Below are 18,535 nucleotides of genomic sequence, written 5' to 3'. Positions count from 1 at the left end.
GGCAAATACCTACTAAATTGAATGGTGTGAGATCCCAGTACACAAATACCTCTGTTGTCTGGTCAGCGACTTAATATGTACCATGCATAAAGGTCTTGTCTGGTATCAGTGCCTGAGCATCATATAGTCTATGCTGCTGCCTGTCTGGCACATGCAGTATTTGCATTTCCCTTTCTGCTGCTTTAAATCTTCTGTGTTGACACCTGTCAAAAACATAGCTGCTATCCCTTCTCCTCTCCTGGTCTTTCCAGGGTTGATTTGTACAGCACATTGTCCAAAGACAATGTTTATCCCAGTTTTCCCAAGAAGGGACACTTCTTTGCTCTGCTAACTGAACTTGCTTTGCCCTAGCGCTTCACAGAGCCTACCATGCCTTCACATTTGTTGAATGGCACAAGCCTTGCACATGCAGCCTTACACAAGAGGATTTGCATCCAGAAGCACCAGGCATGTCCAGGTGCTGCCAAAGAAGCTGTCTCTAATTCTTCAAGACAGTGTTACAAGAGAAACCAGCCCAGACTTAGAAAGGGCCAGCACTTGCAATTGTACTTCCGTGCGAACCAAGTTTGTAATAAAGAGACTTACCAGGAGATGGCAGTAACTGCAAATCGCCTGGCTTTGGCATACTGGAACTTCCACAGTGGGAGTAGGGTTCCTTTCTGATCTCTGTATTCATCCGACTCATCCTCAAAATATTTAAAATCTAAAACAAACAAAAAAAAAAAAAAAAAGGCAAAGGCCACGGTGTATAAACTGGAAATAAATCAGCACGGTGCAGTGCCAGGGAAGTTTTAAAGAACATTCTCATCCTCACAGCCTAGCTAGCCAGCTCAGAGAAGGGCTGACGTGGAATGTTCTCTGCATGCCCACAGCCTGCTGTACTATTTGCCTTGTGTGAATCAGAAGGTTTTTAGCCCTGCTCATTTTAGCCCTGTCTATTCTACTCCACTCTGTTCTGTCCTTCCTACAGCCGTGTCCGCTCATCTGCAGGCTTTCTCCCAGCAGGGCCATACCTTGTATAATGTCATCCAGTGTGTTCTGATTCACCATCCTCTCCATTATCTTAGCAGCCTTTGAGACCTTGGCTATTTCATTACTCTGTCAAAAAGAAAAACAAGGAAGAGAAAATGTATTTTCTATCTCTTTAAAGTCCTTCAGATCTCGTGTGACAGAAAAACTTGAGTCTTTTGATCCTGAATACAGTATAATTTGAAGCTCCTCGCACCTGCACCTGATGATAAAAGCACTTGAATTAAGGCAATTACTTTATTATGTTTAGCAAGATGCGCTACCCTTCAGTGTTAGTGATTTAGCTCAACTAGAAAGTACTTATCTGTGAAGGCAGTTAGAGTCTTGTCTTCCTTAACTCATTCAAGCTACCTCAGGATGGGATGAGATAAAAACACACATGTGACATTCAAACCCGCCTGGACACATTCCTGTGTAAACTTATCTAGGTGTTCCTGCTCCGGCAGGGGGATTGGGCTAGATGATCTTTTGAGGTCACTTCCAATCTCTAGCATACTCTGTGAGTGTGTGTGTGTGTGTGTGTGTGTGTGTGATCCCACCCTTGTCTCACCTGATAATAGTTCATTAGCTTCAGTAATGAAATCACAGATGCTTGATCATGCATGAGCATCCTCTCATCTCTAGCTGGAGAGCTTTTAGGTCTCATGTATTAAGTAAAGATCACAGGATTTTTGAGTCCTTCTGTCAATCCCTGAGTAATTCCAACTTGATGAATTCACAGATCCATAAGCTCATACAATACAAAACTAATATGAAAAGGGCAAATTACTTTCTAGCTCCTTGGAAACTATTTCGATACTGTGGAAAACCCAATCTTCCTGGCCAGGGAACTCAAGTGGGCAAGCCTGCATATGTGAAGGTATGCAGATACACCTGCATGTATGCAAGTATTGGAAACCTCTTCGGGAGTGGCATCTTGAAAGGGCAGCAGTCCCTTAGTAACTCTATCAGTAATATCATGTAAGGCTAAGATTGCCTAGGAAACTATGCCAGAAATAGAAAACTTAAGTATGGACACAGCAAAAATGTGACTGAAAGGGAAAAAGTAATTAAAACCAGGCTGTTGATATGGAAGAAGGGTGGAGAGAGGGAACAATCCAGGTGGATGAGGGGAAAAAAAGCACGGAAAAACAGAGAAAAGAGAGCATAATAGGGAGTGACTGACTGCCAGCAGGTAGCAGGTTGGTATGCTTGCCTAACAGAGCCCTGATCAACACAGTCTTTCAACCATCTTCTTACTAAGTGCTACTCCTGTTTTCATGTGAGTGTGCTCTCCACCCTCTGTGTTGTGCAGCTGATAGGAAAATGCACACTGGTGTAACCAGCAAGGGCAAGAAGCCTGGCTGCCAAGTCTTCAGACTGTGCTGAGCCATGAAGATGATGCCAGCACGGCTCTGTGCACTTGTGTGAGAATACCAAGGCATATACAAAGTTCTCTGCTCCAAGAGCCTGCATCCCTACCTTTTCCTGCCCCAAAGCCCCATTAGTGTTTCAAAGCCTTTCACCTTCAAACCCTGCTAGGGACTGGTGACTGCCAGCACAGCATGATTTCCTCCACAGTGACAACACTCAAGAGAAACTTGTCATCCTTGACACAGCTCAGAGGGTGCCCTGAACATGAAAAGAAACAGTGAACTGAGTTGCCAAAACTAGACCACACAGACACAGTCATAACCAAGAACATGACTTCATATTACGTGTGTCCCAGACCTCTGCTTCTTTCCTGGGCTCTGTACAGAATTGAGGGAGGCTGACACCATTGCTTCAAGAACACAAAACTTAAAGGACTACACAAAGATGACACAGCAAAGGAAAAAATAAAAAGCAAGTCTATAATTTGCAATATTTTTAATAAATATATAGTTTGCCTAAACCTTCAGTAATGTATGCAGTTTTATTCTCCCATCCCAGAAAGGATAAGGTAGAACTTGAAGCCAAGTTCGGAGAGGGACAACAAGGCCTGTTCAAGTCTGGAACGGTTTCTGTACCAGGAAAAACTGAGTAGGCTGGGACTTGCCAGTCTAGAGAAGAGATGCCTTGGGAAGATATGAGACATGTCTATGAAATCCTAAATGGACCTGAGAGGATGAGCAGGAACTGATTGTTTTTTGAGTCTTTTCTGGTACAAAAAAGTAGAGGTGTCAAGTGAAGCTAGTGGAAACCAAGTTCAGAATAAAGAAAAGGAGGTGACTCTTACAGAAGGATGACACAACTGTGAAAGATCTTGTCAAAGGGTGTTGCAGATGCATGAATTTTACATGGTTTCAAGGAAGACTGAACAAGTGTTTCCATCTATGTGTCAAAGCATATAAAGCTTAGCAACTAGGTGGAAACAGTTGAAGGCTAGAAGACTATTTGGGACTGGGTTATACTCTTGCTGTGCTCTTACAGTTTACACAGTCACTTGTGGTTAGAGCCTTGATCCAAATCAGTGTGGCCACTATAATGTTCTTCAGGTTTTCCCTCGTTCTGTGGGTAAACTTCTTGAGAACAGCACAGAGCATTTACTGCCACATTCAGAATTTAAGAAAGCATAGGAAAAGAAATGGGGGTTTTGTGTTTGTTTTTTTTCCTTTCCACATTTTAACACAGCATGATATTCCTTAGACATCAGGAATTCAAAAATATTAAGGACGGAGAGAATGAGGATGCTTGAGGCATCTCATGTAATAATCAATATTCTCAGTTGCTGGGATTTCTCTCTTTTGACTTCAAGTTGCCGTTATTGCTTCAGCCACAGTAAGACCTGTCTTTCTCTAAAACACTTCCTAAAGAAAAGGCAATTAACCTTTGTCAACACCTGCCCAGCAGTATTGGGATCATGACTATAAAAATGCCATTGTCTGCCACCACCATATTGCTCTGAGTAAGCTTAATTGACATAGGTTAAATACTGAAAAGGTTACATTTTCGTTTAGAAAAAGAGAAATGAAATAAACCTTTTTCTCTCCAGTATTGTAAAAGTCAGAGATACAAGGCATAAAGAATAGATCCTCCAAGCCTTGCTGATCCATCAGTTGTGTTAGCTTCCATTCACCTATTATGCAGGAAAAAATTTCTCTTCAGTTTTAATATGCATCTGCTACTGGAAAAAGCTGGAGATAAATGGCAGTGCTGTACCCTGCAGACATGAGCAGGATCATGGCTCTTGTTCTCTTACACTGTTAAAGGCTAGAAGAATAGGAAACTTGCACTGTAAGCATTCTGAATTTAATCCTAAGACATCATTCTGGGCTGAAGATCAGAGGATAAGGCTTACTTATGCATACTCAAAGCTGAATGCTAGATCCTGCCTCGTCTGTAATAACACCAAGCTGTGTGGTGCAGTTGACACACTGGAGGAAAGGGACACCATTCAGAAGGACATTGACAGGATCAAGAGGTGGGCCTGTGCAAACCCTATGAAATTCAACAAGACCAAGAGCAAAGTCCTGTAACTGGGCTACAGCAATCCCAAACCTTCAAATAGAGGCTGGTCAATGAATGGATTGAGAGTAGCCCTGAGGAGAAGGATATGAGGGAAGTGATGGATGGAAAATGGAATATGAGCCAGCAGTGTGCACGTGCAGTCCAGAAAGCCAGTCATATTCTGCTCTGCATCTAAAGAAGTGTGACCAGCAGGTGATTCTCTACTCCACTCCCATGAGACCCCACCTGCAGTCCTGTGCTCTGCTCTGGGGCTGCCAACGTAAGGAAGTGGGCCTGTTGGAGCAAGTGCAGAGTAAGGCCAAGAAGACACGTGAGGGCTGGAGCAGCTCTGCTCTGGAGCCAGGTTGAGAGAGCTGGGCTGGTTCAGCCTGGAGAAGAGAAGGCTCCTGAAGGGGAGACCTTAAGAGGAGCCTGAAGGGATCTACGAGAAACCTGGGAGGGACTTTTTACATGGGCTTATAAAGACAGGACAAGGGGGAATGGCTTTAACCTGACAGAGGAGAGATTGAGATGAACTCTCAGGCAGAAGTTCTTCCCTGTTAGGGTGCTGAGGCGCTGGCACAGGGTGCCCAGAGAAGCTGTGGCTGCCCCATCCCTGGCAGTGCTCAAGGTCAGGTTGGACACAGGGGCTTGGAGCAACCTGCTCTAGTGGAAGGTGTCCCTGCCCATGGCAGGGGTTGGAATTGGATGAGCTTTGAGGTCTCTTCCAACCCAAACCACTGTGGGATTGTATGATATTCAGAATCTATGATGGTTTTCCTTTTTGATGAGTGGAAAGTAGGCTTTAAACAGCATCCCCCCACACACACACCTGTAAATACAGAAACAATGTATTATTCAATGGAATTTTTCCTGCAATGCAGGAAACTCTCAGATGAATCAAAAAAGCTTAAAGTCAGCTTTCCTGCTAGGTAGCTTTGCTGACAGCAATACAGACATGAATAACTACATTTTTGGCATGACACTGGATCAGAGTAAGTTGTTTTCTCATTGGATCCTGTCCTATCTCAGGTTTGATTTATTCTGTGTGTTACCAAAATAGATTTTCATTGGAAGCTATAGGCTTAATTCATCTTATTTCTGAAAGATCTAGCTAGCCAAACGTAGTGAGAGCTCGTGAGCTAAGGAATTTGTTTCATTTATTTCTGTGCATAAATTATTTTTAGAACAGCAATAATGTTAATTGAATCATATGTAAGATGGATAATGGGATAATATTTTGAAAATAAATGTCTTGGTCCTGCTCTGCTATTCATTAACTCTAATTGCTTCACATTTGCTTCTCAGCAGCTGGTCATTTCCAATGCGTAACTCCAGTAAACTAAAGCATGAAACAACCCTTCTGTTGGTGTAAAACTGTATATCCAGAAGACAAACCCCATCCTAAAACCAGTGCAGTAACTGCTCATACCTCTAGCAATACATATAGAATCATAGAATAAACTACTTTGGAAAAGACCTTTAAGATCATCAAGTCCAACCATTCCCCAGCACTAAGCTCACCACTGAACCATGTCACTGATGGATGGCCTCATCTACACGGTTTGTGAACACTTCAATGGACGGTGACTCCACCAGTGCCTTGGGCAGCCTGTTCCAATGCCTGAGCACCCTCTCTGTGAAGAAGTTGTTCCTAATACCCAATCTAAACCTCCCCTGGTACAGCTTCAGGCCATACCTTCTGTCCTATCATTTGTTACTTGAGAGAAGAAACCAACCCCCACCTCACTACAACCTCCTTTCTGGTAGTTGTAGAGAGCAATAAGGTCCCCCATTTTATTGCTAATATATTTGTAAAAGCATGTTTTATTATCTTTTATGGCAGTGGCCAGATTTAGTTCCATCTGTGCCTATACACTGTGACTATTAGAACTCCTGCCTTGCAAGGAAAAAAAGCATGGTACAGGTGTGTTGTCTTGTTACCCAGCCAATACCTCCATGCACTGCAAAAACCCACTGCCAATCCTAAGTAAGGATCACCAGGATGAATCCTGTCAGGTAGGTATTAATTTCCAGGATTGTACTTATCTGTTCATTTCCACCAGAAAATACTAGCAGATTGAGGACAAAGGGATCAGTAACAACTCATTCACCCCTAGGAATAACCGGGAAGAGGTTAACAACAATGTGAAGGTTAATTACATTTGAATTTCAGCTGTTATTTCAGAAGTAACTGTGGCCATCCAAGAGCTCCCAAATTATACTTATGACCCTGTGGGCTGGGCTGTCTCCACAGGCATACCCCCCCAGGCATACCCCCCTCAGAAAGGATAAGGCTACAGTGAGGTAGGCAAGTCAGACAGGTCCTCAGTCTGAACCAGGACTGCGTATTTTCTCTGATAAATAGAAATTTCATCTGGATTTCTGAAGAAACCATTCAACCTCTGCTTCAGGTGAGATTAGAGACTGTTCAGTGCAGGAAGTTTCAGCTGCAACATATTCCTAAATGGTTTACATCCATCTGTATTTCTGTCAACACTATTCTCTGCCTTAGTAACTTTTCTCCCTCTCAGTTACTTCAGATTCCCTCTCTGCATTTGCATTACCAGAGAAATATGCAAAGGTATTTTTAGTCTTTTGTATTGAAGCTTACCATTTCTTGGATTCTTTTCCATATCTATTCAGGCTTGTAATCTACCATCTTTGTAGAGATGTGATCAAAACCACATAGCCCTGTACTACTCCAGGTATCACCCCACATTACACAAGATAAGTGTTTCTCTGCTATTCCTCACATAATATATTCAGGCAATATACTTGTCTTTTCATAGCCGTATCACAACTCACCAAGCAATACACTCACGTTTCTCCCTCTTTTCAAATTATAAACCCTCACCTTATCAAAGATTGCTCTGATGCTCTAAAATGCAGTCCTCCTCTCCACTGATCCCTCCCAATCTGTACTAATAACTTTTCTGGCTTATCTGATCTTTTCCTAAAGGCACTATAGCAATAGCCTTACAGAATTTCAGCCAGATTATTTTTACTATACTTCCCTTGTTAAAGGGAACCACAACTTTTTCTCTTATTAATAAGAAAGATGCATTTTTTTACACAACCTACCTTTGGCAAACATGTGCTATTTTATTCCATTTCATATTCACTCCCAAGTCTCTATTCTTTCCATCACTATTAATTCTATTTCCTCATATACTGTTAAAGATCAGACTCATGGAATCATTTCTACCTCTCTGACATGTAATATATCCTTGTTATACTCCAATTACGCAGCTCCACCCCTCTTCAGACAGATTCATTATAAATCCTTACTATCAGAGTTGTGATTTCATGCCTTGTCATCTCGGGGTGAGAGGAGCTAGCATGCATCAATTTAATTGCATTAAGCTCTTTGCATTTTGCTTCTACCTCAGATACTGTCATTTCTACACTCATATAACAACATGAGAAGGGTCAACCTGGATCAGATCAGGAGTATCTCAGGCCAGAATCCTCTCTGTATTCAGAAACATAAGCAGATGGCTCGGGAACAGTGAGAACAGGACAAGCAAATACAACACTTCTGCCTAGTTCTCTCCACTTCCAATAATTTTCGGCTCAGAAAATCTTATATCGTTCCTCTTTGATATCCTGTGCTCTACATGTTCTGTTTGTTGCCTTTATTGAAAACTGAGGAAAAGTTTCAAATGTTGTATCACTGCCTCTGGATGTAGCACATCCTGTGCTCTCTAGATCCATTTAACTGACCGTGATGGGTTGATCTTTGAGGGACATCAGGTGCCCACCAAAGCTGCTCTGTCACTCCCCATGTTGGCTGCACAAGTGAGACAAAACATAATGAAAGCTTGTGGGTTGAGGTAAGGACATGGAAAGATCACTCACCACTTACTGTCATGGGCAAAACAGCCTTGACTTGGGGAAATTAGTTTAATTTATTGCCAATCAAATCAGAGGAGGGTAGTGAGAAATAAAAACTGAATCTTAAAAACACCTCTCTCAACCCCTCCTTTCTTCTCAGGCTTAACTTGACTCCCAAATTCTCTACCTCCTCCTGCCGAGTGGTGCAGGGGGAGAGGAATAGGGACTGTGATCAGTGCATCACAGATTGTTTCTGTTGCTCCTTCCTCCTCACACTCTTCCCTGCTCCAGCGTGTGATCTCTCCCATGGGAGACAGTCTTCCATGAGCTTCTGCAATGTGGGCTCTTCACACAGGCTGCAGCTCTTCACAAACTGCTTCAGAGTGGGTCCCTTCATGGGATGCCGTCCTTCAGGATCAGACTGCTCCAGTGTGGGTCCCCTGTGGGGTCACAAGTCCCGCAGCAACCTGCTCCAGGGCTCCTCTCTCCATGGGGCCACAGGTCCTGTCATGAGCCAGCTCCAGTGCGATCTTCCCACAGGCTCACAACCTCCTTTGGGCATCCCCCTGCTCCAGTATGGAGCACAAAGAAGGTTTTTTACTATATGTTTTCATAGGTAGAATTTTTGCTTCATTATCAGCTTTTCGCATACATCATTTAATTGTACCACTTGACCTCAGGTTTAATTCTCCAAGAGACTCAGGTGAAAGATCTACTGGTTTTCAAAATGATGGTGAATTCCAGTGGCACAATTCACAAGAAGAAGACTCTCAGAAGAACAGACAGAATGTGTTCCTGGTCTGTTTATACTATAAGGCTTTTGTTGGCACACTGCTGCTGGGGTCGCTAAGCAATCCAAATCCTCTGCAGTTGAATCAGCAATATAGTATGAAAGTGCTAAAGCCAGTATCAGAAGCCAGTTTCTATTACATAGACATATCCTAGTTATGCTGATATACCTACACCTATTCCAGGGGCAAACTAAGAATTTACTCCCCCGTTTCTGTATTACTGCTCTCAGTGCATTTTGCTCCAGTCATGATAGAAATTATTTCTCTTTGCCTTGGAATTGGTTTAACTTGGACTGGGGAGGAAAGAGCAATCCACAATTCTGTATAGATCAAACTGTGTTAAAACTAAATGGAAACTTCCTGAAACACTCTATCCCTCCAAACGTTCTGGAACATGAAGAAAATCTTTCAGTGTGGCCTCTGTAAAGAAAGAGGCTAAACACACACACTGCTTTAACTAGTTCCCCTGTATTCACTCAAGCATGGTAATATACAGCCTACAGATACGGGTCTGAGCCATGAAGCCAAACAGCAACTACTTCATTATCAGTGACTGTTTTCAGTCACTATAAATTCCTTTCTATAAACAATCACTCCCCAGGCTGCTTAAACCCAACCTTGCACCCAGACACTCTCTGACTTGCTCAAGACCCAGGTGCACTACCAGCAATTCTTCTTCTTTAATTATAGAATCACAGAATCATAGAATAGTTAGGGTTGGAAAGGACCTTAAGATCATTCACTTCCAACCCCCCTTGCCATGGGCAGAAACACCTCGCTTTAAACCATATCACTCAAGGCCTCGTCCAACCTGGCCTTGAACACTGCCAGGGATGGAGCATTCACAACCTCCCTGGACAACCTATTCCAGTGCCTCACCACCCTAAAAGGAAAGAATTTCCTCCTTATATCCAATCTAAACTTCCCCTGATAAAGTTTTAACCCATTACCCCTTGTCCTCTCACTACAGTCCTAATGAAGAGTCCCTCCCCAGCATCCCTATAGGCCCCCTTCAGATACTGAAAGGCTGCTATGAGGTCTCCACGCAGCCTTCTCTTGTCCAGGCTGAACAGCCCCAACTTTCTCACCCTGTCTTCGTATGGGAGGTGCTCCAGTCCCCTGATCACCCTTGTGGCCTCCTCTACACTTGTTCCAGCAGTTCCATGCCCTTTGTATGTTGAGGACACCAGAACTGCACACAATACTCCAAGTGAGGTCTCACAAGAGCAGAGTAGAGGGGCAGGATCACCTCCTTCGACCTGCTGGTCACGCTCCTTTTGATGCAGCCCAGGATACATTTGGCTTTCTGGGCTGCAAGCGCACACTGCAGCCGGCTCATGTTCATTTTCTCATTGACCAACACCCCCAAGTCCTTCTCCGCAGGGCTGCTCTGAATAATCCACATAGCGGGAACAGGATGGCTTGCAATTCCCACATTTCAGCACCACTGTATTGTATTCTCAGTGCTTGAGATCACGCTTTAAAGATGAGGACATTGTCACTTCAGCAGAATGGACTGTGGCATCCCTGCAAGGTACTCCTGACAGAGTATGCTGAATTAGGAGCAGTATGACCCTCACAGCAAGATCACTAAAACAGCATCTGGGAGGTTGGCAGGAGTTACGATACCTGCTAATCTGAGAAGCCAGTCTAATGGAGGCCACTCCAGATCAGCAGCCTTTGACATTCACACTGCTGCTCCATAGGGATCAGAGTGGCTGACCCCCTCTTGGGATGATCACATCACTGTGACTGAGGTATCACCATACTGTGTAATTACTGACTGTGGCATAGCAGTTCAGACACTGGAGAGAGACATCTCTGTCACTTTCCAATTGAATGAATAAGCCATGCACGAAATCCCCCTTCAAATTAGGTCAAGCCTCCCAGAATTGTTATTTAAGTATGTAGGCTTTGATTTTAATTAACCATGATTAACTTTTATACAAAGCATATATTATATACCATTTATATGCATATAACTATAAGATATATAAATTAGAAATCTATAAAATTATCATTAAAATAGCAGTGCTTTATTAACATTTTGAAAGAATCCTAAATTTCTTTGCCTTACAGATTGGAAGATTGTACCTAAAACTTCTGCATCACTTAGAATTCTTTGCAAAGTCACACATTGTTTCTACTTATTTCATTCTTTTACCTCTCACATGCTAATTAAAAATGAGATACCCGCTATCAAAACCATGATAATGCACACAAAAAAGAGAACTATATGTCAATTGGAAATCAGGTTTTAAGACAAGATTATGGCTTAACCCTGTTTTGTGTTCCCATACAAAGTACAGCAAAATGGAAATCCTGTTTTGGAAACACAGTTCCTAGTGAAAATATTTTTTTTAATTTCTTAGGGTTGTTACTTGACAACTGAGACAACTAGCTACACAGCCAGCATGACTTGCTATATTTCCCTTGACTTTCATTATGGATGCATCCACCACCACCCTGAGCAGCCTTCTTCCAGCATATTATGAAATGTACCTGAATCTCCAGAGAGGTAAAATTTCTTTCCTTCTTCTTCTTCACCTCTTCTTTCTTTATTGCCTGAGGTTTTGATTTCTCTTTTTCCTTTTCCATTTTCTCAATGTGCTCCACATAGGCATCATAAATCTCCCACTGAGAGACAGACAGAGGCAGGATTTATCAGGACCTGATTATATGCTAGAAAACAGCTATCCTACACCATCAAAAAATACGTGTCCTCACAACAAAAACACTGCCACTGGAATCAGCTGAAGACAGGTGGCTTGAGGGTTGAAGCCCAGGATTTTTAAAGCTTGATGGGGTATGTCTTACTTTTTAAGAACACCTTATTGCAGTCTTGATGATTTATTCCTTGAACACTCTTCTTGGTGCTTTGACCCTGTATGTAGTACTTTGTGTTTGGTCAGTTTACCAGAGCTTAACAGGAAACGTGCATTAAATATCGCTTCATGACATTTCTCATGTGGTGCTGGTAAATTAAATCGTAGCTGCTTAACACAGTTGAAATCTTGGACTCCAACTCTGCAGCATATGATCAAATGGAAACTGAGAGCAGTTTTATATCTTCTGCTATGCCAGATGACACAAATGCTTTACTTGAGTAGATGCAAAAGTAATTTTTCTATTTAAGAATTATTCATCAGTATTGGAATGCTAGTACCGTATCTGAAACAGGTACATTACTTTCAGGTCAAAACAAAGGCAATCTAATTCTGACACATAAGTTTAGGAGTGCAGGTATGATTCAAACACAAAATACAGACTAGAGCACTGGGGAAAAAAAATGGTAACAGAAATCTGTAGCAAAAAAACCCTGCATTGTGTTTTAAATTTGCAGGCAAAAATGACATCGAAAGATGTTCCAAACATCAGGAAAATGACAAAGAAGGTGTGATAAGAAGAGTAGGAGGAGTAGAACAGAAAACTTTGAAATAAGAAATTGTGAGCATAAGGAAGCACAAAAGGAGAAAGAATTGAGGTAAGAAAGAGTTTGTGTTAAGATTTTATCTTGTATCCACTCAAAAATCCAGCAGACTAAAAAAACATGGGAAAACTTTTAATTTTCAGGCATTTCATGCAGAACTCAGGTGGGGTCCAAATTAATGAGTTCGTTTGCTTGAGTTTGGTACAGTAGGTTAACTTCAGCAACAGCCTAATTGTCTTAAATAGTTCTGTTCTCCCTAATTCGCAGGTCATCAAAAATGAAAGGAAACTAACTGGAGGGGAGGGAGATCTTAGGCCAATTACTCTGTGATTTCAAGTTCAGGAACAGACTGGGTTACAAAGACACCTTCGCTCCACTTCCTATCACTTTTCCATAACAGCATTTTTTAAGCTGCTTCCATTACCTTATACCTTCCCCTGTGGTACACTGGTAACAAAACAATATTTCCAATACCAGTTGGGTACACTGCTCAAAGCAGTATTTGCAACACAGTGACAAACACGAGCGCATGTTGAAAATATCTGTGAGAATTAATTAGCAGAATTGGCTGGATTCCCTTTCCAATGAAAGCTATAGCATATTTAATGTGTAAAATAGCATGCAATTTTTTTTTACAATTTTAAGAGATGGAGAAAATATGATATAGTTCTTCATCATTAATAAATTGGCACATTCCCACTACACAAAATAGAGCTAAGTCTATTGCAATAGGCTTAGTGTGGACCTTCCACGTTCCTTATGCAGTAGGTCTCACCAGTTTCAGCTTCAGGCTTAGAAACCTGCTTTCACATACAGCTGAACTTAGACAAGGTAAAAAACACAGTGTTGCACACATCAAATTGTTAATATTCCTGAAACTTCAAAGAACCCTTGTGAAATCCCAGCTGTATGAAATCCTCAGAGTTCTTCACTCTCTAAACACAGTGTTCGAAGTAGAGCTAGCATGCAGACGTGTCCTAAGTGCTATTTCATTGGTGGTTTTTTCATGTATTTTTAGTCCCTGTTGATCCTGCCTCCAATGGGATCAGCTGATAGAGGTGTCCTGCAGCTGACCAGGTATTAAATTCTGGATTACAGCTCCTCGTAAATAACCAGCTCACTCACCACACAGTGATGGGAGATCTTCAGTAGCAAGACAGTCCCCACTCCAGAGAGAGCCATGCCCCAGAGCAGGCAGTGCCTGCAAGCTGCAGCCCACCTCTTGCTGAGTCCAGAACTATGTACTCACTGTGGTTTCCCCATTTGCACTCATTTAAGACTCCTAAAGCAGACTGGACAGGGTAGCTGGCAAGTGATAGACCAATTAAAAGCAATGAGACCAACACACTTGGCCTTAGAAATAAAAACCATTAGCAAGTTCACCCATTAAGGCAGAAAAGAGGGCCACACTAGTTTGCTCTCAAATTTAAGCCAAAGACCAAGGCCACAGTATGGAATTTCATTCCACTGCAAGGAACGTAAACACAGCAATTAGGTTTCTCCTTTCTCATATCTCAGTTTCATACATAGACTCCAAAAAAAATTTAAAGAATATACCTGGTTAACAGTGGATGAGAAATCTTTACAAGGTGTAGGCTCCGACTGACACGCTTTTTCCTGAATAAAGAACAAGCATAAAGAAGTGTAATCTTTGCATTGAAACTCTTTTCAGTGACATCTGTGGAAACAGCCTTCTCATAGCAGGTAGTTAGATTAATATTGATTTCAGATTAATTCAACATCCAAATGACTCCTAGAGCACTGCACAAACATTTTAAGTGATAGTGCAATTACAAACAGGTTTACTTGCGGACCAAAAGAAGGTTCTTATTTTTTGCCCAATATATTTAAAAGAACTAATTTCAGTATTTCATTCTGAAGGTGTTGAAATGGCTTCTTTCACTTTACCATTTGAAACAATTTCCTACTGATTACAGTATCAGCTATCATATCACACCAAATTTGAAAAGTTTTGACCTACATGTTAAAACCCCACTTGGGTACAGCAGTCAAAGCAAAAGAGTTGAACAGAATGATAACCTATAAACAATTAGTTTCATGTTACTTAAATCATATTTTTATCACCCTTACATAAACATTCTGAGCGAGACCTGGACAGGCTGGAGAGCTGGGCGGGGAATAACTTGATGAAATATAACAAGGGAAAGTGTAGAGTCCTACATCTGGGCAGGAACAACCCCAGGTTCCAGTATAGGTTGGGGAACGACCTGTTAGAGAGCAGTGTAGGGGAGAGGGACCTGGGGGGTCCTAGTGGACGACAGGGTGACCATGAGCCGACACTGTGCCCTTGTGGCCAAGAAGGCCAATGGCATCCTGGGGTGTATTAGAAGGGGGGTGGTTAGTAGGTCGAGAGTCCTCCTTCCCCTCTACTCTGCCCTGGTGAGACCTCATCTGGAATATTGTGTCCAGTTCTGGGCCCCTCAGTTTAAGAAGGACAGGGACCTGCTGGAGAGAGTCCAGCGCAGGGCAACTAAGATGATTAAGGGAGTGGAGCATCTCCCTTATGAGGAAAGACTGAGGGAGCTGGGTCTCTATAGTTTGGAGAAGAGGAGATTGAGGGGTGACCTTATTAGTGTATATAAATATATAAAGGGGGAGTGTCACGAGGATGGAGCCAGGCTCTTCTCAGTGGCAAACAATGATAGGACAAGGGGCAATGGGTACAAACTGGAGCACAAGAGGTTCCACTTAAACTTGAGAAGCAACTTCTTCTCAGTGAGGGTGACGGAACACTGGAACAGGCTGCCCAGGGAGGTTGTGGAGTCTCCTTCTCTGGAGACATTCAAAACCCGCCTGGACACGTTCCTGTGTAACCTTATCTAGGTGTTCCTGCTCCTGCAGGGGGATTGGACTAGATGATCTTTTGAGGTCCCTTCCAATCTCTAACATACTGTGATACTGTGTGTGTGAATATGTTTCTGATACTTTCATTTCATTGAGCAGCATTTTCTTTTGAAAGCTGTTGTGTCAGGACATTTTTAAGATGCTGCCTGTAGTAGTTCACTGACATCTGAAATGGAGCAGTCTCAGAGGTGGAAACTGCACATCCTGTACACCACGCTGTGGTACTTGACAGCTATATGGTCTATATTCTGCTTTCAAATGCAGAATCATACAGTGGCACGTGAGACTCTCCCAGTGAAATCAATAGGAAGAGAGCATGCAGATCTGAGAACAGAGAACTAACAAATTCAGTGGCCTCCACAAGGGATTTTGAGCTGCAGAATCTTAGATCAGATTTTGCAGTAAGCACCCCTCTGTTGGACAAACTCTCCTGAGATCCTCCATCTTTCCTAGTGGGCAAAGATGGTATGTCTTCAAGGAGACAGTAGCTCCAGCAATAAAGTAACTCTCAGATCTCTCCAAGCCCATCAGTTGTAAGGACCTCTCACTTGAGTTATAATAGCTGCAAGAAGGCAGAGAGGCTCTCTGGGGAAGCTGTATATACTCTGATTCCAGGGCAGCAAGGAAAGTAGGAGTACTTTCTCTCTGCAAGTTGTATCACCAATTCAGAAAGCTCCTTTTTGAGCACTGAACCAGGGGCCAGCATCACCACTATTGCTGAGTCAGAAGGCCTGGTGAAGACACGCTCAATGGGAGCTGCTGCAGGCTCAGTAAAAACCTTAGGGAAAGTCTAGGATCTGTATTGATTGGCAAGTGCATGCATAGAGAGGGAGTGAAAAGTCCCATGTAGCAGCAGTAAGGATTTGTCATACTTACATGAGTCTGTTAGTGTAGTACCTGTGCTTAATACAAGCATAAATACCATTATCCTTTCAATTGTGTGCAGTTCTGGTGTCCTCAACATAAAAAGGACACGGAACTGTTGGAACAAGTCCAGAGGAGGCCATGAGGATGATCAGGGAACTGGAGCACCTCCCATATGAAGACAGGCTGAGGAAGTTGGGGCTGTTCAGCCCGGAGAAGAGAAGGCTGCGTGGAGACCTCATAGCAGCCTTCCAGTATCTGAAGGAGGCCTATAGGGATGCTGGGGAGGGACTCTTCATTAGGGACTGTAGTGATAGGACAAGGGGTAACGGGTTAAAACTTAAATAGGGAAAGTTTAGGTTAGATATAAGGAGGAAGTCCTTTACTATAAGGGTGGTGAGGCACTGGAATGGGTTGCCCAGGGAAGTTGTGAATGCTCCATCCCTGGTGGTCTTCAAGGCCAGGTTGGACAGAGCCTTGGGTGACATGATTTAGTGTGAGGTGTCCCTGCCCATAGCAGGGGGGTTGGAAGCAGATGATCTTAAGGTCCTTTCCAACTCTAATTGCTGTGTGATTCTGTGATTCTGTAATATAGGAGCAATTATATCCCTGCTCCATGGGCAAGAACATGGGCAAGAACACAGGCAAGTACAAGGCCATAAAAGGACTCTCTGGCAAAAGGAAATTGAATTAATGGATTCTAAGCCCTCAGCTACTACCCTAACCACTGCTCAATACTTTTCATATGATAAAATAGACATGAAATGTATTATATCCAAGTAGAAGTTTAAGGATTTACAGTAGCGGCAAAACTTCTTTAGGATGTACAAGAGGCAAGAACTTTTCTGTCACCATTTTCATCACCCAGAACATTTTACCATAGTAAAACACTGTTTCTTCCTCTTAATACTAGCTACAGAGATCACAGGATATGAAACAAACACAGATGATCCCAAAGTAAAGATCACTCAAGTTACTCAAGGAAATAGCAGCATACCCGCAAAGGGTTGTTGAGTGTCCTTGAAGCTCTCTCAGTGAAGTTGAACTGGTTTGCAAGCTTCTTCTCCGGCTTTTTGGGGGGAGAAGCCTCTTCATCCTCTGCTGCTTCAGCTACTTCTGTTGTTCCTGACTCTTCTGCCATCTCCCCTCCTGCAGCCTGCAAAAAAATAGAGCAGTGACTCCACCCTGAAAGAACCTGACATCTCTTTCCTTCTTCAGAAGCACTTCTCAGACTGCTCTAGTCCTTTTGCCTAGTGAGTCAGATTGTAACTGAAGATTCAATATTTAAGATGGAAATTAGGAGACTTCCAGCAATTACAGCAGTGAAGTTCTGGAATGGTATTTAAACAGGAATATGGAAAACCAGGAACTGAAGCTACTTAAAACAAAGTCTGACATGAGTAACATAATACATCATGACTGCCTTTCCTAAAATGGACTTAGAGATGAGGAGACTCTGTTAAAATCCCATCACCCTGTGATTTTATTTCCTTGCTAGACAGTGAGCTTTATCTGAAACTAGTCTGAACTTGATTCAAAGGCCTGACACTGTGTGGATAAGAACAAATGTCTCACAGCACACTCCTATCCTTACCAGCCAACTGCCTTTAAATCAAGACACTGCTTAACTCATGTTAACTCATATTTAAGCATTCAACACTCTCCCACACAACATCCTTGTCTCTAAATTGGAGAGACATCAATTTGATGAATGGACCACTCTGTGGATAAAGAACTGGCTGGACGGCCGCACACAAAGACTTGTGGTCAATGGCTCAGTGTCCAGCTGGAGACCAGTAACGAGTGGTGTCCCTCAGGGATGGGTGTTGGGACCGGTCTTGTTTAACATCTCTGTCGCTGACATGGACAGTGGGATTGAGTGCGCCCTCAGCAAGTTTGCCAATGACACCAAGCTGTGTGGTTCGGTTGATACACTGGAGGGAAGGAATGCCATCCAGAGGGACCTTGACACACTTGTGAGGTGGGCTGATGCCAACCTCATGAAGTTTAACCATGACAAGCGCAAGGTCCTACACCTGGGTCAAAGCAATCCCAGACACAGCTACAGGTTGGGCAGAGAAGAGATTCAGAGCAGCCCTGCAGAGAAGGACTTGGGGGTGCTGGTCGATTTAAAAATGAACGTGAGCCGGCTTCAGTGTGTGCTTGCAGCCCAGAAACCAACCATATCCTGGGCTGCATCAAAAGGAGTGTGACCAGCAGGTCGAAGGAGGTGATCCTGCCCCTTTACTCTGCTCTCGTGAGACCTCACTTGGAGTATTGTGTGCAGTTCTGGTGTCCTCAACTTAAAAAG

The 18,535-nt window shown here is 42.9% G+C and overlaps 1 protein-coding gene across 1 annotated transcript in view; it reads right to left on the bottom strand.

Annotated features, from left to right (window-relative positions):
* DNAI1 (dynein axonemal intermediate chain 1) overlaps window positions 1-18,535 on the bottom strand; it is a 125,863-nt gene that overhangs the window by 88,999 nt on the left and 18,329 nt on the right. Inside the window, exons 7-11 of the mRNA XM_061371693.1 lie at window positions 17,222-17,380; window positions 14,053-14,112; window positions 11,568-11,702; window positions 1,014-1,098; window positions 586-703 (exon numbers count right to left, since the gene is read on the bottom strand). Coding sequence (XP_061227677.1) covers window positions 586-703; window positions 1,014-1,098; window positions 11,568-11,702; window positions 14,053-14,112; window positions 17,222-17,380 — 557 coding nt within the window. The remainder of the gene's footprint in view (window positions 1-585; window positions 704-1,013; window positions 1,099-11,567; window positions 11,703-14,052; window positions 14,113-17,221; window positions 17,381-18,535) is intronic.

This window comes from Neopsephotus bourkii, unplaced genomic scaffold, assembly GCF_033783945.1.
Source record: "Neopsephotus bourkii isolate Nb327-2 ecotype Australia unplaced genomic scaffold, CSIRO-AGI_Nbou_v1 NB_16, whole genome shotgun sequence".
Lineage (NCBI taxonomy): Eukaryota > Metazoa > Chordata > Aves > Psittaciformes > Psittacidae > Neopsephotus > Neopsephotus bourkii.
This window is presented reverse-complemented; position numbering and strand designations above follow the sequence as displayed.